The 24,618-nt window shown below is 54.9% G+C and overlaps 11 protein-coding genes across 11 annotated transcripts in view; 7 read left to right on the forward strand and 4 right to left on the reverse strand.

Annotated features, from left to right (window-relative positions):
* Positions 1 to 1,528, reverse strand: part of CHGG_06664 (uncharacterized protein) — a gene marked incomplete at both ends in the record, with an annotated part of 3,497 nt that extends 1,969 nt beyond the window's left edge. The window contains 3 exons of the mRNA XM_001222758.1: positions 42 to 855; positions 909 to 1,452; positions 1,520 to 1,528. Of these exons, the coding sequence (XP_001222759.1) occupies positions 42 to 855; positions 909 to 1,452; positions 1,520 to 1,528 (1,367 nt within the window). The remainder of the gene's footprint in view (positions 1 to 41; positions 856 to 908; positions 1,453 to 1,519) is intronic.
* A 942-nt stretch (positions 1,529 to 2,470) lies between these two features.
* Positions 2,471 to 3,681, forward strand: CHGG_06665 (uncharacterized protein; the record flags this gene model as incomplete). Its single annotated transcript, XM_001222759.1, has 2 exons — positions 2,471 to 2,494; positions 2,560 to 3,681. 2 exons carry the CDS (start codon positions 2,471 to 2,473, stop codon positions 3,679 to 3,681), a joined length of 1,146 nt encoding a protein of 381 aa, XP_001222760.1.
* A 291-nt stretch (positions 3,682 to 3,972) lies between these two features.
* On the forward strand, positions 3,973 to 4,632 carry CHGG_06666 (uncharacterized protein; the record flags this gene model as incomplete). The annotated part of the gene is made up of 1 exon (XM_001222760.1): positions 3,973 to 4,632. The coding sequence occupies one exon, from the start codon at positions 3,973 to 3,975 to the stop codon at positions 4,630 to 4,632; it is 660 nt and encodes a 219-aa protein (XP_001222761.1).
* Positions 4,633 to 5,667: 1,035 nt separating this feature from the next.
* On the forward strand, positions 5,668 to 7,503 carry CHGG_06667 (uncharacterized protein; the record flags this gene model as incomplete). Its single annotated transcript, XM_001222761.1, has 2 exons — positions 5,668 to 6,334; positions 6,398 to 7,503. 2 exons carry the CDS (start codon positions 5,668 to 5,670, stop codon positions 7,501 to 7,503), a joined length of 1,773 nt encoding a protein of 590 aa, XP_001222762.1.
* Positions 7,504 to 8,701: 1,198 nt separating this feature from the next.
* CHGG_06668 (uncharacterized protein) lies at positions 8,702 to 10,481 on the forward strand (the record flags this gene model as incomplete). The annotated part of the gene is made up of 3 exons (XM_001222762.1): positions 8,702 to 9,545; positions 9,896 to 10,067; positions 10,223 to 10,481. 3 exons carry the CDS (start codon positions 8,702 to 8,704, stop codon positions 10,479 to 10,481), a joined length of 1,275 nt encoding a protein of 424 aa, XP_001222763.1.
* Positions 10,482 to 10,744: 263 nt separating this feature from the next.
* On the reverse strand, positions 10,745 to 13,135 carry CHGG_06669 (uncharacterized protein; the record flags this gene model as incomplete). The annotated part of the gene is made up of 3 exons (XM_001222763.1): positions 10,745 to 10,828; positions 10,880 to 12,594; positions 12,652 to 13,135. 3 exons carry the CDS (start codon positions 13,133 to 13,135, stop codon positions 10,745 to 10,747), a joined length of 2,283 nt encoding a protein of 760 aa, XP_001222764.1.
* Positions 13,136 to 14,105: 970 nt separating this feature from the next.
* Positions 14,106 to 14,663, forward strand: CHGG_06670 (uncharacterized protein; the record flags this gene model as incomplete). Its single annotated transcript, XM_001222764.1, has 1 exon — positions 14,106 to 14,663. The coding sequence occupies one exon, from the start codon at positions 14,106 to 14,108 to the stop codon at positions 14,661 to 14,663; it is 558 nt and encodes a 185-aa protein (XP_001222765.1).
* Positions 14,664 to 16,537: 1,874 nt separating this feature from the next.
* Positions 16,538 to 17,464, reverse strand: CHGG_06671 (uncharacterized protein; the record flags this gene model as incomplete). Its single annotated transcript, XM_001222765.1, has 3 exons — positions 16,538 to 16,684; positions 16,791 to 16,837; positions 17,203 to 17,464. The coding sequence occupies 3 exons, from the start codon at positions 17,462 to 17,464 to the stop codon at positions 16,538 to 16,540; spliced, it is 456 nt and encodes a 151-aa protein (XP_001222766.1).
* Positions 17,465 to 17,757: 293 nt separating this feature from the next.
* On the forward strand, positions 17,758 to 20,270 carry CHGG_06672 (uncharacterized protein; the record flags this gene model as incomplete). The annotated part of the gene is made up of 2 exons (XM_001222766.1): positions 17,758 to 18,033; positions 18,114 to 20,270. 2 exons carry the CDS (start codon positions 17,758 to 17,760, stop codon positions 20,268 to 20,270), a joined length of 2,433 nt encoding a protein of 810 aa, XP_001222767.1.
* Positions 20,271 to 20,473: 203 nt separating this feature from the next.
* Positions 20,474 to 22,072, reverse strand: CHGG_06673 (uncharacterized protein; the record flags this gene model as incomplete). The annotated part of the gene is made up of 5 exons (XM_001222767.1): positions 20,474 to 21,084; positions 21,352 to 21,418; positions 21,565 to 21,738; positions 21,838 to 21,869; positions 22,030 to 22,072. 5 exons carry the CDS (start codon positions 22,070 to 22,072, stop codon positions 20,474 to 20,476), a joined length of 927 nt encoding a protein of 308 aa, XP_001222768.1.
* Positions 22,073 to 22,950: 878 nt separating this feature from the next.
* Positions 22,951 to 23,912, forward strand: CHGG_06674 (uncharacterized protein; the record flags this gene model as incomplete). The annotated part of the gene is made up of 2 exons (XM_001222768.1): positions 22,951 to 23,131; positions 23,203 to 23,912. The coding sequence occupies 2 exons, from the start codon at positions 22,951 to 22,953 to the stop codon at positions 23,910 to 23,912; spliced, it is 891 nt and encodes a 296-aa protein (XP_001222769.1).
* Positions 23,913 to 24,618: the final 706 nt, after the last annotated feature.

The following is a 24,618-nucleotide window of genomic DNA, read 5'->3' on the forward strand; positions in this document are numbered from 1 at the left end:
TTTCTGAAGTGAGGGTCTTGATCTTCTGGTCGAGGGAAGACTTGGCCTCCCCGGCCTTCTTCAGCTCGGTTTCCAGTTCCTTGTTCCGAGAAGTAGAGGTGGTGAGCTGCGTAGTCTTCTCCTTGACCGTCGCGGCTGCCTCGCTCTTGGCTTTTTCGGCCTGCGCCTCGAGATCCTTCAGCTTCGTTTGTGCCTTATCGAGGCGTTCGGTCAGTGTCGAGATTTCCATGTTCCTGGCCTCTAATTGTGTTTCGACAGAGGCCTTTACTGCGACGGCGTCTTTCGCTTCGCTTAATTCCCTGGCTGTATTCTCAAGGCTCTCGACAAGACCAGCGCTGTTTTCCTTGGCGAGAGAAAGTTCATCCGTCAAAGTTTTGACTTCGGCCTGGAGCTGTTCCGCCTCTTCCGACTTTTTGCGGATCTCGGCCTGCAGTTGAGGAATCTCGTCGTCATACGAAAAGAAGTTCTCCCCGTTTTTGCCTTCCGCCCCTGCACCTGTTGGCGATTTATCCTCCGTCTTGGTGGATCCCGTCTCGGTCGCATTTGCGGTATCGCCCGACTTTGACGCCAGGGCCGTCTCCGGTTGAGCGGTCTTCAGGGCAGCAACTTCCTCCTTCAAGACCCCCAGCGCTAGATTGAACTCCTCCGCCTTTTTCTTGTAGTCATCCTTTTCAGCGGTGACGCGCTTGAGCTCTCCCATCACCATGTCGCCTTTTAAGTTGATCTGATTCAAGTACTCGACCAGGGCTTCGGGGTCCTTGATAGAGGTGAGCGGGGTGTTCTCCTTGAGGGCCTTCTCGAACGGTTCTATGGATGTCGCCCGACTGTGCGCGATACGGTATGATCGAAGGAGTTCTAAAGAGAATCAGCACTAGAAAAATGCGTCGCAAAGTCAACGGCATGCAAACCTGGATAAGTCTTCTCCAGCTTTTCCAGCTTCCGCAGCCGGGCTCGCACATCCGGCGGCAACTCGGATGGCACATAGGCACCGGCTGGGCCGACCGCAGTTGCGGGTTCCACGCTGGCCTTGTTGGCTTCCCCATTGTCGCCAGTTGCTAATGGGTCAGCTGCCCCATTGAGAGGAGCGCCAGCACCAGGCTGCGGAGTAGCTCTCCTGGAAATACCAGCCCCTGTTTCATTGTCCGCCGAGGATGGTGTCGCTACTCTCGAGGGAACGGTCGAGTCGTCCATATCGTCAATGACAAAGGCGGCCTCGAATACAGCGGGATCAGGATTGGTTCCTTCGCCGTTCGTATCTCTCGACGTGATGTCTTGACTAGCTTTCTTTGTCGGCCGAGGGCGCCGGGCGGGGGATTGAGTCCCCGCGGTGCTCGACGATCGGGATCGACGTGGGGCACTTCCTGGAGTTGACGCAGGCCCGGTAGCTTCGAGACCTGCTCTTTGCCTTGCTTGCTCCTCGGCGATGGTGCGATCGATTGCGCCCTTGAGTCGCTGTCACGGCCATTGTCAATTTTCCTCGCCCAGACTCCACCCATTAATATTGCGAGTTTGTACGAACCTGGAACATGGTTATAAATTATAACAAACCAGCGACAACCTGGAATAGTTGGCGCCCTCTTGAGATGAGCGCGCGGCTTCGGTTGCTGCTGTGGCGCGGGTGGACACCAACCAAAAACACCAAGCACCTCTCTCCCCTTGAATGGCAAAAGAGAGAATCACCACTGTCCCGAGCAGTAAAATAGCCTGAGGAACCTCCGAAAAAAGAAAATAAAAGACTTTGAGTGACACACAAAGGTTCAAGTTCCACTCCCTTTTCGGATCAGCATCGCCATCCTTCTGCTCAATCTCGAGTGGATAGCTGTCGTTTCGGCTCTCTGCGCCGCACTTCGCGTGTGCGACAGCAGCCTTGCACAACCCCAGAATACGTACCCCTGGCCCGGGCTGTGATACTGCCGCCGGCAACAGCCATGTGCGGACAGGGGTATGGGGCAAAAAACCCCGATTAATTGTCACAGAGCCGACTCGATACATACATACATTTTAACCTACACAGAATAAGCCCGGCCTTGGTTGAGGCGGAATGCCTAGGTAGATATCTATTGAAATACTCTGAAGATATAAACTTGCCTTCCATACTTACTTGGGTTTAATTGACATTGCGGTGTGAACTACTCAGCTGCTCCGACTGGACGGAAAAGTGGCACCCATTTATGCACTGAGCAAAGAGAGAGCGAGGATTAACGAGTTAGTTATAAGATTATCGTTATAGGCAGCCATGAGGTCACCGTACACAAGCCTCTGGGCTTCCTTGTCCTCTTTGATGCTGTTCACACCTCTCGTGGCTGGGGAAGGCCGGAGGCAAGCTGCAACACAACACAAGCTCTCATCCCAAAACAACTGAAACCTCTGCCGGCCAGTTGTTTCTGGCAAGGCAAGCAAATTCTTCTTTTTTTCTTCTTCTGACACTCATTGCCTTCCGCAGGCGACACCTTTTTTGGCTTCTACAACAATGGTTTCTTTTTGGCCGTGGGGGGTGAGTACTCAAGAATCACAGATTTAACACCCAATAGCCCCTCTAACCATGCTCATCTTGTACAGAAAGATGACTCCTCCCCGGCATCGTTCGAGAAGGCACTTTCCGCTCTCTCCGCCAAGATTACAACCACCCAAACGCGGCTCGACCAGGACCGGGCGAAATCGAGACGGATCAAACTCCTTTGCTCGCTCTACCTCGGCTTCGCATACTTAGTCTATGGCATCGTTTTGGTATTGGTCGTGGGATGGAGATATATGGGAGCTTGGGAATGGACGGGCATCGCGGGCGGTCCGGTTCTCATTACCCTTGTTCGCGCTGCCGTCACAACCTTCTTCGACTACCGCATTCAGAGGCGGAGCGTGCGACTCAAGGAATATCAGACGGAGCGCGCCAAGACTATTCAAAAATTGAAGGACGCGACAAAGTACGATTCGACTCTGGAGCTGCTAGAGAAGTACGGCGAGACAGAGAACAAACAGAAAAGGGGGAAGAAGACAACCGACGGAAGTGACCCTGCGGAGCAAAACAACGAGGGACAATCGAAGGCGAAGGACTCGGGGATGCCCCAGCGCACGAACATGCCACCCCCGCCCACGGCCAACATTCAACGGCCTCACATCCCCCGTCCCGGTACTCCCCAATCCAGGCCGCACAGCAGGCTCGGTACCCCGTCTCAACATCAGACCAGGCAATCCGACATGGATGCATCAGCCGAATTTGCGCCCAATGCATTTGACGGAAGACCGGCCCCTGCATTCATGCAATACCCGCCCGCCGCAATGGCTCCCCCTGCCGAATCGCACTGGTACGACCGCATATTGGATACTCTCTTGGGCGAGGACGAGACGGCTGCCAAAAATAGAATTGTCCTGATGTGTTCTAGCTGCCGCTTGGTCAACGGCCAGGCACCGCCTGGAACAAAGTCATTATCCGAGCTGGGCATGTGGAAGTGCATGGCCTGCGGGGCTTCTAACGGGGAATTGGACGAGGGAAAGCGGCTGGTACAGGAAGCTCTAGGACGGCGAAACCTCCCCGACCTCAAAGTTGAGAGCATTGACGATAGCGCCAGCAGAAGTTCGAGCGACCTTGTCGAAGTGGAGAAGGATATTTCCGATGTTGAGGCCGAGGGGAAAGGAGTGGTCACTGACGGACCACGGAAACGGAGAGGAAAAGGAACTCGCTAACTCGGGCCAGACGCTCACTCTTTTTTTCTTTTTGTTTCCTAGATCTTTTTTTTCTTTTCTTTTGGTTCCGTAGAATACAAGGGTCATGTATTTTTCTTTGTCCCCAGTCATCGGCTTTATACCCACCGAACAATCCGGCTTAGGCATACCAAAATCACATTGTTCCGCCGTTTCCATCTCACTCCCATTGCACGGACTCGAAGCGATTCGTCGTATTTAAGCTCGCTCTGCATGTTCAACTTAAGTTTGTGGGACTATGGAGAATCGATCGCTTCAACATCCTCGGACAAGATGACATACAACCCTTACAGGCAACCTCCCCACGACGCCCTCTACGGTAGCCAGTATAGGAGCTGGAGTCGAGACCGTGGTCGGGACCACTATAGGCCTCGTGAGGCGGACCCTAGGGTCGGTACACCTCGCGCTAGTCGAAACACGCGCCGTGGTAGTCCTCCAAGGGGCGCTGACTATCCCGGGGCGAGTCGTATTGACGACGACGACGGGTACTACGAACGGCTGGGCCGTCGCCTGGGCAGGGATAGGTATGCCGGTGTGGGTGGCCCAACTTATGGCGAATTCGACGATAGGTTCAGGCAAGCTGGGGCTGAGCTAAATCGCGAGAGGAGAGAAGCGGCCGTTAACTATCACTACGATCTGCCCCGAGCCATGCCACCTCCACGTGGAGGAGGAGGGTTTGATGGTTACGTGCCAGGCTACGACTATCCGCCAGACCCTCAGACAATGCCACGCGCGGGTAATCCGCCACCGACCCAACCGTATCATCCACATCCTCCGCGGGATCGGTCCCGCTCGGTTCCTCGGCGTGGCGGTGAGCGGCTGCGGAAAACTAGATCGAAGCCCAAGTTGTCTTTCTGGTACGTGTATGTGGGCACGACGGACCCGGACGGCAAGGTCATTGACGGCTACGAGGGTTATGAGAGTGAACCGTGACAATGATTCAACACTACCTAATTTCAGGGCACGGCAGGTTTGAACAATAAATTTCTTTTGCCATTTCGGTCGTGAAACAAGGCAAAAAGAGTGCTTCAAGCTTGGGGGGATTCACCCAGGGAATGTGTTGCATCTTTCGGCTTCGGGCCGCAACCGCCGTTGGGCCGCAGGTGAGCAAAGTAAGTTCAGAAAATTCCTTTTTTTTTTGCCCTAAATAAGAACATGACAGATCATTCGCCGATTAGCTCCTCTCATGTAATTTGTCGTCTGCAGCGCGGAAGCACGGAAGCGCGGGAGTCTCAGCGTGAAGGCAACATCAGGCCGATCCACGTCAAGATGCAGTCACTGCAGTGTCTCGAAACCATTGCCATCTGGCATCATTCGGGTCCAGACCCGAACCTGAGTTGGGTGATGGCAAACCCACAGCGAATCATTCCTGCCTTACTGTCCTGACCTATGAGAAACGCAAGCGCTTTCCTGCCCGAGGTGCCTGATTTGGCTCACCACGTGGTTGCCCGAGAGATTCGGAGAGAATGAGGCAAGCACACCATTCAAACAGAACCCGCAAATCGGGTCACTCCAAGCTCACCCTCCCTCTTCACGGCTAGCCCTGGAGTTTCTTTGCCCTGCGGCCCAAACCGAACCGAAGCCACGAAATAGCTTTTTGCATCTGCCACGAAGGCCAGATTGATTAAGTTGTGCCTTAGCCAAACCGATGCAGCCCATACGCACAAAGCCACAAATGCTCTTCTCTCTTATTTGGCAAGTTTCCCACCCCATTCTCGACCATTGTTTTTGTATCTTTGCCACTTGGGTCAGGTTCCACACAAATGTTCCAAGAGATGCCCTTCCTAGCGTATTTTACCTGTCTCCTCTCCTCGTGGGGGTTTTATTTTCTCCCCCTCCTGTCAGACGGACTGCCCCCCATGACGGTATTCGAGGCTCTTCTCGCAATCACCTCTCTCCCGATGTTTGAAAATCTCCTCGTCATCCCCCAAGGCGTAGCAGCTGCGCTGCAAGAGAAGATCAGACAACATGGACACCCACGACGACCCGAGTGCTACCACCACCACCACCGACTACGATTCAGGTGATAGTGTGATCATTGCCTACGTCTACGAAGGACAGAAGGCCACCGAGAGGAGGAGCACAAAGGGGAGAAGCCCCAGAAGAAAGAGGTCGCCCAAGCCCAAGCAACGCGGACTCGCCAAGTGCACGTGTGGAGCAGGTCGAGCGGAGGATGAAGACGAAATCACCGTGTTTGAAGAGGACACCGACACCGAGGATGAACGAGCACGGCGGAAGCGCTCAACAAAACCACGGCCGTCTGGGGCCGGGGTTGCCTCGGGATGTGACGCCAAAGACCACCACAAGGTTGACAAGAAGAAGGCCACCGAGAGCAAAACCCGGCGTGTGCAGACCCCTTATATTGAAGACTACCCAGACGATGCTCCGAGACCAACGATCATCCTGAGAGAACACAGGCTCCTACGGAGGTCATCGACCTCCGACGCGAGGCGTGTGCGAGACTCGGAGGATTGTTCGCCCTCGGGCTCCCGGGATAGATCCTCGTTAGGGAAACGACTACCACAGCGACCGCCTCGCCATTCTTCCAAAGAGTCACCCAAGCATCCCAAATCTCACAGACGCCACCACCACCACCACCACCACCACCACCATCACACACACGAAACACATGAGAGTAAGCCTATCCCCGAGATCAACCACAACTTGCTTCGAGTGACAAACTGACACTGAGCGGCAGATAAATCTTCCGGGTCCGAGGTCAAAGGCTTCCAATCCGACTCTGGGGAGTCGGGCTTGAATCCGCACCGTCCGCGCTACGACCCCGGTTCAGAGCCGGCATCCACGGTTGCTCGCAGTTCAGCATGGAACGACAACTCCCAGCCAGAGTACTCGTCTTCGTGGCCACGGCATGGCGAATCGCACGTTCCCCAGCGACAACTCGGATACGATGACCGTGATCACGACAGCGAGGAGGGAAGTGACGAGCACTCCCTGAACTATAACAGCAACTACGACTCTCACCGCCGTCTTCTGCTGAGAGGGGCTCCGTCATTCCAAGAACAGGCCCCTGAAAAGCAACTGGAACGTCATCGCGAGCTACTGCAGCAGGCGACGCCACCGCCGGAACACGATCGTGGAAACGAGCGCGAAAGGCCAGGTCCCTCGCCGCGCCGCCCAAGGACCGTCGTCAGCAGCACTAGCATGGCAACCACGGAACAGGGCTATCGTTCTGTTGCCACCTCTGTCTGTGAGGTGTGGCGTGGCAAAGCCGAGGATTGGGAATCTCCGTACGTCTCGGCCAGCGATGGGGATTATGAGTCAGACGCCGAGGAGCCTATTCAGCTTCTTCGGATGGAGGATTTACCGCCGCGCAAGTCTTCTCCTCGGCTCCTTCCGCCCCGAGGCGAGCGAAGGGAATTTGGGTTCCGACCAACCCCACCACCGCCCCCTCCGTACCCGCGACATCATCCAGCCTACATGGAAGAAGATTCATTCCACCCTGACCAGACTTGGCCTTCATCTAAGCGGGATGGGCTTCTTCTCCTGGAAGGTCCGCTAGCCTTGACAATGGAACCGGATGCGATGACGGATGGCGAAGATGATGTACACGGGCAGCACGGCATGCAGCTTCAATCCCGACAATCTAGTTGGTCGAGGCCCGGGCCTCCCAAAGGTTGGACATACCCCCTCTCCCCGCGGTCCCGCGCCGTCTCGCCCGTCTTTTCGGCAAGGAGAACGCGAGAGTTTCTTTCGCCCACGCCGACGAGGGCGGCACGGTTTGATTTCGACGCGTGGGGGTGCGGCCGTTCGTCGAGGAGCTCGCTGGCTCTTGCATTACGGTAGAGCCAAGGCAATCACCCTCCCTAGAGGAATCGATTGCTTGGTCCGGCCTTCGGGTCTCACGGACCGTGAGAGGCGTTGGGTAGAGCAAAAGGGTGACGGTTCGCGCCGCCTGGTGAGATACTTCGGGACTGGGGGTGTTTTCAGACCGGGCTTGGCTTCGCTTTCCCATGCATCAACCCGGCGTTATGGAGTTCAAGAAGGCGACCGACGCTGGTGGGGCTACCTACCTCAGGGGGTAACCACTGGTCATGTACCTAGTGAAGATTCACTTTTGGTTTATGGATCTGGTTCTAATGAGTAGGGGTATTGGAGACTGTTTCATCATGGCATGGCTTGGTTAGACAAAATGGGGGTTCATCGGACGCGTTTGCTCATATAGACTGGCGGCTTAATATCTTGGAAAGGTTAGACTTTGGGTACCTAATTAATGTACAAGGTTTCTGGAAACCTAAGTTGTTTGATAGACCACAATCATGCTCATCCCTAGCCCTCTCCTAGCGTATTTTGACTTTGGATTTCCTTCTTTGCAACGCCGTCATAACAACATAGTTACATTAGTTAGCTGTGTTTTCCTTGGGACTCTTGATCTAGATTTGTGCCAATTCGTAGCCTGGAGGCTGGCTGTAACTCTGAAGTATTATGATACTAACTGCCCTTCATAATGAGCAATACTTCGTAGTCTGACTGAACCCTCACTCTGGCAAGTTTCTTGTTGTGGGGTCTTTATTGACCTGCAGTTTGTACGTTGCTTTGTAACCTGTCTGATGGATAGTAACTCAAGGAAAGCCTTGGCAAAGACTTTAGAGCCTTGCTCTACACTACGTTTTGATTCCCTAACTCAGACACACACACACACACACGAATGAACATGGCTTTGGAGCTTCTTCCATCGAGCGCACACACTTCACAATGCTAGTTTCTCAGAGAACACTCTGGTGGAGATTTCACCATCATGTTCAAAGAACCCTCGCCAACACCAAGGAACAGCGTACCCGCCTGTAAGTCGCCAACATCCCCCAAGTGCCTGGCATTAACTATGGGGTTGGGCGACAGTGTAGAGACGACAGTGTGTATAAGTATCCTCCACAGCGCGACCAGCACCTTTTAAAATCCCAGAATTTTCGCATCAAGTCGAGCCCAGTCGCCCACAACCTTTCTCTTCAGCAAACCACAAAACCTACTCGTTCATCTCGAAACAATGGGCGATCCCGCTCGGCTCTGGGAGCGCCAAAATGGCGTTCGCGTTACCCTCGCCCACGATGTCCTCCAACGCGCACTTGGCACGAGCCTCACAGTGCCCACCGCGACGCCGATTTTGGGGTCCCCCTCCAACGACGTCAGCCCAGCGGCAGGCGGACACACCCCGACCCCCTCCTCCACTCTCGGCTCCCCGTTCGCCTACAGAGGCACGTATGGCAGAACCACCCCTTCCAGCACGCTTCCGCGGTATGAGCACCGCACCACCACTGCCTCCCCCCGCCCCTCGACGCTGGGCGGCTCCTCCGCCCCTGCCTCTACCATTCAGCGCTACCCAACCCGCCGCCCGTCCCCAAGCGGTTGGTACTCCCGGCCCCCGGGGGCGAACGACCATTCGACTGAACCCTCGCCGGCGGCACCCCGCCCCGCGCGCATCGCCACTACGCACCACAGCCCCTCTCCATCTCGGACCTTCCGGCTGCGCCCTTCTCCGGTGTTGGCCGCCCGACACCTCCGCACTCCGCCCCCTTTCCGCCCGCGTCCGGTCCCGGCTCTGCCGTCCCAACACGGCAGCCCGACCTCAGACCCCTTCCGCCTGCGCCCGTCCCCCACCCTTCCGCGCGCCTTCGTCTTCACGACCTCCAACACGACCGCCTACGAGTCCGACTCTGACCGGGCCTTCGCCCGTTCGCAGCTGCGTAGCCGTTTGCCGCCCCGCAGGGTACCGCATACGCCCCAGCGTCAGATCACGGGGGCTGCCCAGCGTGGTTGGTCGTCGGGGTATACTGGTTATGGGCATGGGCATGGGTATGGGGGGCCGACTTACTCGTACGGAGGTGGTGATGGTGGGTTTTGGGACTCTGTTCCTGTGACGAGGCTTGGGTCGCCTGGGTTTGGGACTGGGGATGGGGATGGAGATGCGGATGCGGACAAGGATGGAGAGTAGTGGGATGATCCGGGGTTTTGAGGGTGGTGGGCTGGTGATTCGGGACTTAAGAGTTGTTTAACTATGAATTCAGAATTGGGGAATTTGGCAGCTAACTACCGGTTTTAACTTTTACTGCCGGCTCTCTGAATTACTCACAGCAGAAACCCCCCACATTACCCCTCCTCCATATTGCATTACCAACTGTTAAGTGTTAACACCTGAGCTTGTACCTGGCTTTAACATCACTCGCAACTCTGACTCAACCAGGATCTATAATACATTTCGGCCCTCATCAGTGCTCTCTCACCGGGCACCTTGGCAGAGATATGGCCTCTTCACCCAGCCAAGTACCACCACCCCAGCTTTGGCCTGACTTTTCCCTCAGTTGGCTCAACAACCAAATCAGACCTAGAAAGTCGGAAATTCGTCGCTTCACCGAGTATGTCGCGGCTATCGGAATGGTACAGGTGAATGAGCAAAGAAGGAGCCAACAGCTGCCTATCTTTGAATTTGCGACCATCTTGTAAGCAGTCCAAGATTGCAGATCTCAAGTTTGTTCTTTGGAATATGCCTAAACTGATCTTTAAACCATAGAATTGGCATCCACGACAGCGATTCCGACGATTACCGGCATTTGAGTATCGCCGTAGCTACCAAGGCGATGAAAGAGATGGGCCAACATATCGTGGTCCACTCCCGTGTGAACGCCGACGAGACCGAGTTTATCGGGAGTGAGGCGTACGAGGAGTATATTCGTCTCGATAACGAGCTGTTGCGAGCATCGTACAAGAAGCCCGTTCCTGCCAGGACGCCGCTTATCTTAGGCGACGATGAGACTGTTCTAGTCGTATAAAAGAGCGGGGGCAGCAGGAAAATGAAGAACGCATCGTCCTGGATGCAGGCTGCAGCTCATTTCTTCTTTTCTTTCTTTTTTTTCTTTTTTTTTTTTTTTTTTTTTTTTTTTTTCGATTTGGGGTTAATGGTAATAGTAGTACGCCCCCTTTCCCCCCTTTCTCTTCCATAACTCGTGCATAGTCCTAATGTATTGATCTCCAACCCCTTCTTATACAACTAGAAATGTCCTCAATCTCCCCTATGGATCATATGGCCTATGGCCTAGAGGCTAGCAACCGCCGCCTCCGCCGCCACCGCAACCACCTCCACCTCCCGAGCCTCCACCACTCCCACAGCCTCCACCACCTGTTATCATCAATCATCCGCAAATCAATGAGAGAAAAAGGAGCAACTTACCGCCGCCACTGCTGCCTCCATCCACTCCTCCCCCCGTCCCCGAACTACCACATCCCCCTGACGCAACGGTCCCTCCACACGTCCCGGCCGCACAAGCCCCGCTCGCCCCCTCTTCACAACCGGCCATCTGGCCGGGGGAATCCTCATCATACACCCCGGGGTGTACCAGACTGGGGATATGTAGGGGCCGTAGTACGCATATGGGAATCCCCAGTGGGTGTAATACTCACCCTTGGGGGGGATCGTCCTCCCCTTCAACTCTGCGCGTTTCCGGGCCTTCTCGTACGCCTCATCGATCCGCCTCCGATGCCGCTCGGCAATCCTACGCTCCACGACCTCCCTACGTGGTTTGGCAATAGTCAGGTCCGGGGCCGTCTTGACTGCGTTGTGTGACGAGATGTGAGCCGATTTGTCAGGAGGATGGAGACGGGCTTGTCCAGAAGCATGGAAATTCTCCGCGACTAAAAAGTCACCAGGTGGGTTAGCCCATGTCAGCGAGACGAACGGAAAAGGGAGCAAGTAGTTACCCTGTTCCTGGGTCGAAATACCAAGCAGCCTGCCGATCGGATTGATCACGGCTGTCCGGACTGCCTCGCAATACCAGCATGTGCACTCGCTGTACACCTCCCCGTACATGTCTTGATACGCCTTACTCGTCCAGGCAAAATGCGCACCGAGGGCATCCTCGTCGATCTTGTCGTCATGGTCAATGAACTTGTCCGTCTTGGCCACCGAATACCGATAATACGCCCCCGGGCTGAGCTGGTGCGTATGCCACGCCAGGTCCACGTCCAGTGTAGGGACTGCGACGCTGTGCGGGTATTTGGCCATGACATCAAAAAAGCGGTGATATTTCGCTACCAGCCGCTCCATGGTGGCCCTCGCCGCGGGACTATGCAGCCAGTCGATCTTGTGCATCTTCTCCACAAACACCCCCTGCCTCATGATGGCCGAGCACAGATCCAGCGCAAAGGGGCTGTGATTATCCCAGTACCGGGCCATCATTTTGCGAACATAGACTCCCGAGCCAGCCCCCGAGCCGTTCCGCCGGACCATCTTCTCGACTTTCTCTCGCACGTCGTTCATGGTGGGCTGCACGCCACTCACAATCAGTCCGGTGACTTGCATTTTGGGGTTATCGTTGCGTTTCTTGAGCAACCGGTTGGGGAACGTGGCTGGCGGGCTGGCGCCCCACGATGAGGCCGAGGGTGACAACGGGGGTTTCCCGTTGCGCAAGTCGAGGAGCGTTCCGGGCATGGGGCGGTTGATTGCAGGGTTGAGGAGGCAATTGACGTCGTTGGTGAATTTGGCCACGCATAAAAGTGGTTTGTTGATTGTGGTTTGGCAACTGTCGCAGTGGTGTTGCAGATTTCCGTCGCCGTAGCCGGTGCCTGTAAGGTCCGGGATGCCGTCGAAGGGGTAGCCGGGTGGGTTGGAGCAGGTTGTCCAGGGAATCTGGAGGTTGGTGGTGCATCGGGGGCAGGGGAGGGTAATGGTCTGGGGGTCGTCAACGTTTGACCAAGCCAAACCGGTGAGAGCCGTCCAAGACGTCTTGCAGGCAGGAGTAACGGTGTAGGCAAAGGAGGTGGTGATGGCAGCATTGATGAGGCGCCATGGCATGCCGGTTGACCAAAAGCCGCGTAGGCCGGCTAGCATGCAGTCTTCGAGAAAGGCCCGGGGGTTGAGCATGTGTGTGTGCCAGACCATCAAGACATCTATGCAGGTCAGCGGCACACCTTCACATTATTGCATGTATTGAGGGCGGTACAGACCAAGTGGCGGCAACATTTCCTCTCTCCACTCGATTCCCTCGGAGCCTGCAGAGCCTGGGAACTCCACGTAGGCGGTTGAATTCCGTGCCATCATGTCATCTTCGCGAAGCGGCCTTCCCCCAAGCAGTCTCCACCATGCTCTATATCTCTCCACCGCTCTTGAAACAAATAAAGCCCAGCGCTTCTCTCGAAGCTGGCTGAGAATTTGGAGTTGCTGGTCCTGCATTTTATCCTCCACACCCTGCACCGACTGATCAAGGGGCCCAGCACGGCTATCCCATAGGCCCCACAGGCCATCCATATATCCCACATCCTCTTTCATCCCCTGGATCGCAAATAGCAATTTTAGGTGGGCAAGGCATGTTTCAGGTGATGGATCCGATGGGCTGTTGGATAGGGAAAGTTTCTCAAAGGCGGAGGGGATGTTTGTGTCAACCTCGACATATGCCGGGGGAGCTGGGAGGACCGCGCCGGAGGACGACATGGCGCATCTCAGGATGGTTCTAGGGTTATGGCTTTTTGCGTGGAATGTCCAGAGGAAGCCGGGAACGCTTAATGCATGGACATTTGGTCACTTTAACAGTACCAAGGTGGGGATGATCGGCCTTGTTGGCGGTGCTGTGGCGCAGGGTTTGGGAGTGTCCAATCTGACATTTCAACCTGACGAATCACTGTAGTTGGTGTGGAATGCGAGTGAGTGGTGGCGGCTGGTGGGATTCGACGATCCGAGTGTATAGCCACGTATAGCCACGCTCGGTGTCTCTGTCACGTACGTGGTACAAAGGAAGGATCTAGGGGAGGCTTTGCATTCATGTTTTCCTTTTGACACATGACCGAATTAAACACCGAGATGTCTGACTTGTCGTTTCTGCTCCCGACCTTGCTTACAGATGTGTATCATGTGGCGGGCAACCCTCGTGGATTCGACCTTCTAAGAAGTAGAATGTATCTGAGATGATGAGACGGGTTCGGTTTACCTCTTTACCCCGAGTGCATGGTGAGCATGGTGAGTATAGATAACTAATAACTACTATAACTATAAATTAGTGAATGTACAAGTAGGCGGCGTGGTCTCCCCTGATGCATCGCACCGTAAGCACTAACCATGTATCTTTTTTTTGTCCTGACGTCGACAGGGTCCTACTAAGAGCATCTCAAGCCGGTCGGTTTTATTCCTGTTGGTTGAAGCCGGCGACTAAGTGGACCGTCCCGGCGTCGACCTGCCCATTTCGGCAACTGGGTCCGGAAAGCCCACTTAACTCGGAGCCGCTCGGAGCCGGACTCGGCTTTTGCGCTGGCGTGACGCAGGCGAGCATAGCTACCAAGTATATAACTCGCACTTATAGGAAAATCCCATGGTCTGCCTCTTTTCATGTGAAGACTCGGTCTGTGTTCTTGGCTCCGAAGAAATCACATTTACCACCCTAACTATCCAAGCCCAATCATCAATCAACATGGCTTCCGCTGCGGCCCCTGACGCGGCTCCGGCTCCGCTTCTCCCGGTGGCGGCTCTCCCGGACGGCTACACCATCCACTCCGGCTACCCGCCAATCCCAGTTTACATCCACCTCCGTGCTGCATCAGGCTTGCACCCGAAGACACCCGCCCAGGCCGCCCCCATTGCCCGTAACAGCTGGTACGGTTGTTATATCACCTTCTCTCCCACCGGCGCCGGCACCACCAGCAGCACCAACGATAGCACCAACAACACCAGCACTGAAAATGAAGAGATTATTGTTGCTATGGGCCGCATCATAGGGGATGGTGGTTGGTATTTCCACATCGCCGACATGGCGGTCCTGCCAGAACACCAGCGCAAGGGGTTGGGGGACGCCGTGCTGAAGCATCTGATGGAATACATCAAAACGCATGCGCCGCAGGACGGGACAGGAACCTATGTCACACTTTTTGCCGATGCTCCCGGGCGGAGGCTGTATGCGAAGAATGGGTTCGTCGAGACCATGCCTGGGCAGATGGGGATGGCCATGCCGTTGGGGTGGGAGAGGAGTTGAAGACGGTGGGACTTGTCGCGTGTCATCAGATGTAAGGGGAATCAATGTGGCAATTGAGACACCAGTTTTGCTGCTAAATGCGTGCTGAAGGACTAATTGATTTGGAGCGTGGTGGGCCAGAAAATGCAAGTTGGTTTCAGATCGATGACTTGGAGTATGATGTGGAAACAATCATGGAAGCTGGGCGGCCTTTCACTTTGGTCAAAGGTACTCTGAAGGCAGTTTGTCAGTTTTGAAGCCATTGCACAGGTGTGCAGTTGTGAATGCCTGGTGATAAAGCATTTAGGAGTCGCCATTTGATAGACGCGTTTGTGGCATTGTTGCCGCGAATTCTCAACAACTGCGAGAGACTCCAAGCACAGAGGGCAGTTTCACCCTTGTGAGATCACTCCGATATGCCGGTTGCATGGAAGTGGCCTTTCCTATGGGAGTGGCCTTTCCCGTTTGAATGATGTTGATTCTCAGGGGTAAGGGGGGTGCATGACTGACTTTTTCGGATGTCTCACCTGAATCTGGCGTTGCTCCAAGTTCACTGCATCTGATGTTGGATCTTGCAGTGACTCAGGCCTGAGATAAAAGGCGGTTACACGTGATAATGACGTGGTTGTGTGCCCCAGGAACACACTCAGAGGCAGGAAGGCACTGCTGCTTGATAGTTTTGACAGTCACGATCTTCTCTGATTTTTCCCAGCCATGTTAACTGAATTGCGTTATCTATTCTCCGGTTTTCCGGGTGATTCAGAGGCCCAAGTACCGATCTGGCTCATCTGTTAGGCCAGCCCATGACTTTGTATGTAAAAATCATCCGCTCTACTCTCTACTACCCCTTTTAACATCTTCTTCCATGAGGGTACATCAAGAGCTGCTCCTTAGAGCTGGCGATGGATGGGTAGAGTCTCTTCTCACTCCTGAGCCTGTCTGGCTACCTATGATGGCCTTGTACTTGGTCACTCGTGGTTGGGTTCTGGAGTTCCACGATACTCAACCACAACCCCAAATCGCTTCCTCAACAGCCGAGCCCCTCCATTACCTCACCTCAATCTCTTCCTCTTCTTGCCCATCAAGACTTTTCTTCTCGCCTGTTGTTGCACATCACCTGCTGCACACTACAGCAACCTCGAGCAGCGACACGAACCTTTCTCCCCTCTGACAAGATGTTGCCAATGCATCCGCCACCGACCATTTCTTTACAAGCAGTCCAGTGGCAGAGTAGAATTGGCTTTTATCTCTATTGCCTTCCATGGTCATGGTCATCGCAGTCATGGCAACCCTAGCTTTGCGCGACAATCTCACCAGGAACAGTTCCCTTGTTTCACTTTTCATCTCCTGTCAACCCTTCATCAACGATGCACGCTTCCAGAAAGCGCTTGCAACTATGGCCATCAGCCACATGCTCCTGTCTTGTCAAGTGACCTTACTACGGGTGCATGTTCTAGGTTGCTGGCATGCTGCCGAGCAGTGCATCGCCTGCCAGCTCAGTCTCGGGTCCCCGCCGATATCCCAAGGGTCCTTCCTGAACTTGTCCCCATAATCAGTGCAATGCAGACGTGGCTTGAACTGGTAGCTTCGAGGCTTAAAGTACCTGGGGAAGGGAAGGAGTCAACTCACCGGCATGACACCAGTTACCTTCCATGTCAAACACACAAGACTCCAGGGAAGCAACTTTCGAGTGGTATGGAGCTCTCCTGCATATTTCTCTGTCTAAACCTGACCACCTTTTCCGACTCAGCCAATCTGGAAAGAGCTTTTCATACTACCACCGGCTGAGGGCCTTCCTCGAACTGCCATGTCCGCTCACCGGGCCACCGCACACGCTGTTCAAGGCAAGAGGGACAAAAGGTCTCTCCCGTTGCACTGCTCACATGACCACCCGATCACGCCTTGAAGCCATTGGCAGAACCTGCCTTGGGCCAGTTTACATCCGCAGTTTCTTTGGCCACGGTTTGCAAAGAAGATTTACCAGCGCAGATGAAACATGGCAGTCCACTAGTTCTTCCATCTTGAGATGTGCCACCAACCACCTGACCGAACATGGCACGCACGAGCAGATGGAAAGTGACACCCACTCACTTTGACTTACCTGCTCCGGCTTGTGGGAACAACCCGGTGTTGACTTTGCCTGCTTACCTGCTTGCTTGGAGAAGCAAATGGTGTCTCCTCTTTCCCCGTCCCTTCTAGAAAACATGTCGGATCACTCACATCAAAACCCACCTGCTTTAATGCACTGCACGAGTGGCAGGTTGCGAGTCAGGACCCTGTCGGACGAGCCGGGCTCTTGCCTTTTGTTTTCCCAAGACCACGACCGGTGGGCTCTGAGTAAGAATCGGAAAGAATACGACTAAACGAGTCTAAACGAAACCCACAACAAAACCCACCTGAGCGAGGGGTCCCTTGCACGGCACATGGGAGCTCCGCCACATACCTCCGCCGTTAAAATTGTGTCTCTTGCGTTATTGACGAGGCGCACGGCTCGGTGCAATGCAAATCGTCAACACACACCCGCTGTGGAGTTTCATAGTGTACTTCATCCCTTACTCACTCCTCGGAGAGTCGGCACCTTCCGCACACCCTGCCCCTGAACATCTTGAGACAACTACTGTGTAATTATTGCTCGCTCCAAGCTCCTCGTCCGGCAACTTCCGCAATACACGGACATTACACGGGTAGTACAGCCATGTGTCCGCAAGGATGACCCCGAACAACAACATGGCCGGTTCTAGCTCGGTTCTGTACGTATAGCTTGGCCCGGTGCGATGACTGAAACCGTTGGTCCATCGCTTGAGTCGGCTTGACCGTGGCATGGTTGATTTACATGAAGTCTGCCTTGGAATGACGTGGATGATACTGGATTATGGATCTGCACCCCCGGGAGACTTCAAATCTCCATATCTCTTTGACTTGGCGATAGGAGATGCCGAGGACACCCGTGATCCAAACTGTTGATACGCCGACCTACTTAAACACCCCTCGCCTAGCTTCGTAACGTCTGTGATGGCACCCGTCGTTCATCCTCAGCTTCGAGATTTCCATTGCAACAACTTCTCCCCGTCCTATCCCACCCGTGCTTTTACTGCGGAATCAACCAGGACACGATATGATCGGGTTGATCTCGCTGGGCCTAGCAGCCATTGCAGGCGCCGCGGTTACCCCAAGACATCTGCACCCACTTCGAACGGACTCTCGGTTGATCACGGCACAAGATGGACCGATCGTCCTATCTTCCAGTACGACAGAGGGCAGCGTCCGTGTTCTCGATTACGGGGCCAACGTAGAGGGTATCCCGTCGTTCGAAGTTGTGAGCGCCACGGGCCAGGCGCTCGTTCTCGAGATCACTTACTCGGAAACCAAGGCCGGGTTGGATTCGTACTTGGTACGCCATGTCCCCTATTACCATCTCCTCACACGTGCCTCCCGAGCAGAGAGCTAATTGTTGATCACTCACGCCATCAGGGTGACGGTCCAATCCCGCTAGCGGCAGCCATGGATACGTACCGCATCAACCGTTACTACATCGATGCTCCGGGCCAGTTTACCCATCGCCATGTCCAGGGGGGCTTCCGATACCAGAAGCTAAATTTCTCGTCGCCCGGCGAGCTGACGCTGCGGAAGGTTGGCGTGATCCCAACCACTCACACGACTCCTATCGACAAGCTGCCCGGGTCGTTCAAGAGCTCCGACAGTTCCTTGACGGATATCTGGGCGGTCGGTGCTAGAACCATCCAGCTGACCGAGATCCCCCAACATTCTTCCCCTGAGTTTTGGGAGATCACCAGCGAGGGTGCCGTAATCGACAGTCTTGCACCCCAGGCCAACTCAGGGCTGGTTGCCGTCACCAGCACGGCCTACAGCCTCGAATTCAAGGTCAAGCCGCTAATCGGAGGCTTCGGCTTCAGCGTGCTGTCTGACACTCTCAACTCAGCGATCTACATCTCCGTTGATGTCGGAGCAAGGACTGTCGCGGCCTACCTCGGGTCGACTGCCGAGGACACCGAGCTCACTAGGGCTACGGTGCCGTCGAACGTGACCCTTGCTCTGGACAGTTGGCACTCGGTACACGTCGAGGTTGCAATGACCGATATTGCCATCAGCATCAACAGCGGACTGGTGCTCAACTTTACCCAGTACTCCAAGTTCTACGGCTCTTACGGCCTTGGTGCTTCCTTTGGTCACAAGGCCGTCTTTAAAGACCTCGTCGCCACCGACCCCACGCGCTCTGTCACTTACCAGCACCCCCTGACCGACAAGAGCTGCTTCGACGATTTCCTGCTGGGTACCAACCCCCTCCCTGTCTCTGTCGACGGCTCGCGCCGGGACCGTATCGCATACGCTGGCGACCTTGACGTTGCCGGTTCTGCTGCCTTGGTTTCCACTCATGGGCTAGAGTTTGTCGAAGGTGCCCTTGACCTGTTTGCATCCGTCCAGGCCGCGCCCGGCTTTTTCACGCCCACTGTCAAGATCCAGCAGAAGCCGCTTTCGACTCCTTTGGATGTCAACATTACAGGTCTAATCGGATACTCGTGGAACCTGCTCACGGCTGTCTCTCAGACGTACATGCACACGGGAGATCTCGCCTTGGCCTCGGAATGGGCACCTAGGATCGTAAGGATGCTTGACTGGTCGCACTCGCAAACCTTGCCCAGCGGTCTGTTCAACCTCAGCGACGCCAGCTTCGGTGGAGATTGGAATTACTACGACCCGGCTCAGTCCGGAGTCGTCACCAAGTTCAACGTCCTCTACGCCTACGCGCTCCAAGAGACGGTCGGGCTTTTGGCCGACTCCGGTGTTGACGTCTCTGTGTATCAGGACCGCCTCACTGCGCTGCGAGCAGCCATTGATGAGCACCTCTGGAGTGATGAGCTGGGGGCGTATGTCTACTCAGAAGACATCAGGGACGGGTTCGGCCAGGACTCCAACGCCATCGCCCTTCTTGCTCACGTCAACGTGGACCCGTCACACTCGTCCCACACCATCTTGTCGACCCTCTCGAGAGAACTTGCCACGTCCAAGGGCCCCCTAGCCTTCTCCTCTGGCGTCATCGAGCACGGTTTCCAGCGGTACATCAGCCCCTACGCCTCGGCATACCATCTCCGTGCGGCGCTGGCCTCGCAGGACGCCAGAGCCGCCCGGGAGCTGCTCGACTCGCTGTGGGCGCCCATGGCCGACGTTAACCATGCCAACTACACGGGCTGCTTCTGGGAGACGCTGGACGCGTCCGGCCGCCCCGCGTTTGGAGCCCACACCAGTCTGTGCCACGCATGGGCCGCGGGCCCGACGGCCGAGTTGAGCCGTTTCGTGCTCGGTGCCCAACCCACCAAGCCCGGCTGGGGTGAGTGGGCGGTTGCCCCGCAGACTCTTGGTCTCAGCTCTGCTCAGGGCGAGGTTCCCACGCCTCTCGGTGCTGTCCGTGTAAACTGGAAGTTCTGTGGAACCCTCCTCACCATGTCTGTCGAAGCTCCTGCTGGCACCACGGGGACAGTCACTCTTCCATCGCCGTTGTTGGTTCCGGCGGCCCAGTCCAAATTCACCATGAATGGTTCTGTTGTCAACGGCACAACTGTGACTGTGAAGGGGGGTTCCAAGATCACCATTGTGCAGTCGAGAAAGTGAGGAGGTAGTGGCGAGTGAACACACTCCGGCCACAGAGGGGAGAGATGAGAAGTAAGGAGGAACTTCGTTTGGGAAAAGATACATACGTTCAGAGTAATGCAGTGTAATTAATATATAGAGCCACTGGAGACAGTAATAATACAGCCATGAATGGTGTCTCCTTGCCAAGACCTCCAACCCCTATTCTTCACTTCAACGCCGTCTCACAATCGTCCTGTGGCTGACGGCGGCACCCATCCGATCTCCTCCACGGCCCAGTGAATCCACAACCGGCCCTCGTCGTCTAACAAGTTGTACGCGTGGGCTATGAGATGTCCGCCCCAGCCTTGCATCCACCAATGACCCTCTAACTTCTTCAACAACACACAGAAAAACGCAAAGATGGACACCGCTTCCCGCGTCGGCGTTCGCAACAGCGGCAGGAAGTCTTCCGCCATAAGAAACACCCAGACGAAAGCATCCGCCATCTCATATCTTCCCGCACACGCCTCGGCCTGGCCAAAGGATTTCTTCAGCTCAGCGATGGCCAGCAGATAGACCCCCCTCAACGCTTCGTCCTCCAGCGGCCGCTGCGCCATGATCTCCTCCAACTCGGCCAACGCGGCGTGCCCGGACGAGTCGGCCGCCTCGGGCCCCTCGCGCACCATGAAGCGGGCGACCGAGTGCGCAAACAGCGGCGCCAGCGGGCCTGAGGTCGGCACCCCCGCCAGCTCGATGAAGCCCTTGGTGCCGCGGAGCAGGTACACCCAGTCTGGGAAGCCCGCGTTTTCTTGGAGAAAGAGGGTGTCCTCGGACTTGCGCGGCCAGCCTAGGGCTATGGATGGGGGGCCACATGGTTGTTGTGTTAGTTTGGACATTCCACTTTGCAATACTAGATCATGTTACCGGAATGGCGCACCGTAGTAAGTTGTCAAGACGGAAAAGAGGAACAGCATCTGCGCGTTCTCGGGCGTTGCATCCAGCACGAGGGGAATGGCGGCCTGTGATGCGGTTTGGTGGTGGCGGATGGCGGCGGCGAGGTAGTGGTCGCGCGTAGGCTGGCGGTGGTGAGCGAGGTGAAGACCCGACAGAGCCAACACACCCCGCATAATGTAGTCGCAGTCGAATCCCACTTGCACCACCGTATTTCGGTAGAATTCTCGGATGACCTGTTTGAGTGAGATAGGGGTTCAGTAAGTAAGTTGTCAGCTCCAGAGCGCCGTCTCCCAATCACTCGCACTATTATCCAACCAACGTTGAGGCTGAAATGGCAGGCAAGAGCCAAGACAAAAAGAAAAACAAAAAACAGACGTACTGGGCTTTCTGAGAGAGTAAGATATGTGGTGGTGGTGTAATTATGGAGTAGTTCCAGATCCGTGATATTCAGGCCGGTGGGAGACACACCCGGCTGTGGTGTTCCGACCACGCAGAAGTCGCAGTCGACCTGGCGCCGGGTGCAGTTTGAACATGATGGCTTTTTCTCGTCGCACTACACCGAGACAGCCACCGATTCCGAACATCAGTCAGTGCCGGTCCGTCTCGCCGTCTCCGGCATGATGCATCAAACACGGCCCGGAGGCTCGCTCACCTTGATTTTCCGAGCCTTGCAGTTCTTACAGCCTAGAATCAATATCAACTGGTTAACAAATGTAGGAAGCTGTTTGTATGAGCCATTGTAGGTTTCTCTTGCCACAATTGATCCCACTGCGCCGTGAAGAATTACGTTACGTAAGAATGCCGGTGACCAGGAACCGGGAAACGTCAGGACAAAAAGTCTTACCCATGCGGCTTTTGTTATGTGCCCTGCGTTTGCTGTTGGCCATGTGCGGTCACGTTACTCCAGCCCAGAAAGTGATTTCCGTAGGATGAGTACATGTAGATTAGGGGGAGAAGAAAGGGGGTTGGTTGAAGGCTCGGGTTTGTCCGAACAAAATGCGGCGGATACGGGCCCATTGAATGTAATGATACATGATACATACTTCGTATGTGCACGGATTCAACTCCTTTTGCTTGGGACTGGAGACAGTGGAGAGAGTCAGGGCCCAAGGAGCATCGCCTCGATCTTGGAGCTGCAGATCAATCTTCCTCTTTTTTTTTTTCGCTCCATCTTTTTTAGCCTTTCCAAACCCTCCATTGGCCAGTTCCCAAAGACGGCTCCGGTAGTATCCGGGCCCCTGGAATGAGGGTGGGGCGAGAGATGGTCCATGGGGTGGCTTGCGTAGCTCGTTTAGATACGAGAGTTGGACGTATATCTCGGATACCGTGGTTAGCATGGCTCGCCCCAGCAGGCCGCAAGCATGCTGCATGGAAACCAGGGAGAAGGAACCCAGCTTCGCAAGCGCGGGCTGAGTCCAGCCCTGCCTCTCTATTTCATGTCCCGAGTGAGCCAAATATTTGTCTCCTACTTTTATATTTTACTGAAAACCTCCTTCGTTCCGACGACCGGAGTCGTTCGTGTCCCATTCTTCTATTCTTCAGTGCTTCACTCCCTCGGTTGCTCCTTTTTCTGCACTTTGGCTTCCAGTCTGGCAGCTCTTGGCCTCTGTCTCAGTTAAAGACACGCTTATTCTCACCACGACACCTCCCTCTTCGTTGGCCATCAAAGAGTATTGTCTCGACAATAACCCCTAAGCCGTGGTCACTCTTTAGCAACCCAGACCTTCACCTTGTCCCCTTCACAATTTTCCGAGCACCAACCAACATGGCAGACCCGACGGCATCAGGAGCCGAACTCCTCGACTTTGCCTTGTACCGATATGAACTGTCCTTACCCGCCGCCATCGTTGCCGCCGCCGTCTTTTTGGTCCTCACGTTGCTTCACGTCTGGCTTATATACCGCCACCGCTCCTTCTACTTTACGGCGTTCACCGTGGGTGGTTGCTGTATGTACACCCAGCACACCTCGGCCGTGTCTCTGGAGATCGCTAATTGTACGTGTCTGTGTCTGGTTTAGTTCAAGTTGTCGGTTATTGTGGTCGAATCTGGTCCCATTTCGACAACATGGCCATCGGCGGTTTCGTAATGCAAGCCATTCTCATTCTCATTGCACCGGCCCTGTACGCGGCCTCCATCTACATGATCCTCGGCCGGCTGATCCGCGCTTTGCATGCCGAGTCGGTGTCTATCATCCCTGTCAAGTGGATGACCAAGATCTTCGTTATTGGTGACGTCTTGTCGTTCCTCATGCAAGCTGGTGGTGGCGGCATTCAGGCGGCCGGCACTCTGGAGCTCTACGACATCGGAGAGAAGATTATCATCGTCGGTCTCTTTGTTCAGATCTTCATGTTCGGCTTCTTTCTCGCTACCACCGTTGTGTTCCACTCCCGATTCCGCCGATTCGACAGCTCCGTCAGGCAACAGCCGTTGGTCCGCTGGAAACGCCATCTAACCGTCCTGTACGTTGCGAGCGCCATCATCTTGGTGCGGAGCATATTTCGTGTTGTCGAATACCTTCAGGGGAATAGGGGCTATCTCATTTCGCATGAGATCTTTCTCTACATCTTCGATGCTGTGCTCATGGCTGCCGTCATGGCCATCTTTTGCGTCTTCTACGTCGACGATCTTGAGACATCCGAAAGTGGGAAACGAGGCAGCGCCATGGAGATGCTGTCGAGCCGAGACAGCGAGGAGCCAGGCATGGTACCACGGCCTTATGGGGTTTGAACCAACCTGGGCGGGACTGGTAACCATAATTAGGCCTCAAAGAGCCACCACTTCTTATTAATAGATCCAAATATCTCATTTTTATATTGCTTGTCATTTACTCACGGTCAGATGTAAAACATGCAAATCTTGTAAATTGCCACGGCCTGCCTCTGTTTTCCACGGGATGCTACCGACGAGTCCCTGCTCGACGAGAACCCAAGTCTACCAACAGATCGTGAGTTCTGCGCCTGGTTTCCGTGCAATCTACCGTGGCTTCTTCACCACCACACTGCACATACGAGGGCGCGAATGCGTCATCCAGCAGGTCGATAATATCGTTTTCTTCCAACCTCTGGGGAAGGACTACTTTATGCCTCTTGCGGTTCGTGTTCTCTTCTTTTTCGTTGCTCTTGATCCAGCGGGCAAGATATTTTATCTTCAAATGCTCGACCATGTCGCAGATGTGGTCTGTTATGTCGCGTAGATTTATGTACTGCTGCTTCCGGGCGTAGTCATGGGGCTGCATCCCTGTGGTGCGGTAAATCGCTTTAATCACAGAGCGGGCCAGCGCCATGGTTCCAGTGGTCGCCGCATTAGAAGCAGCTCGGGCTGCCCGGACTGCAAGTGTGCCGGCTTTCCGGAAGAGGTTTGTTCGTATGTGGTCAACCGGAGGCTCAATTGCCTGTTGATCTGGGTTGAAGGGGGTTGTGTTCTCTGCCATTTT

Source organism: Chaetomium globosum, genomic scaffold (assembly GCF_000143365.1).
Source record: "Chaetomium globosum CBS 148.51 scaffold_3 genomic scaffold, whole genome shotgun sequence".
NCBI lineage: Eukaryota > Fungi > Ascomycota > Sordariomycetes > Sordariales > Chaetomiaceae > Chaetomium > Chaetomium globosum.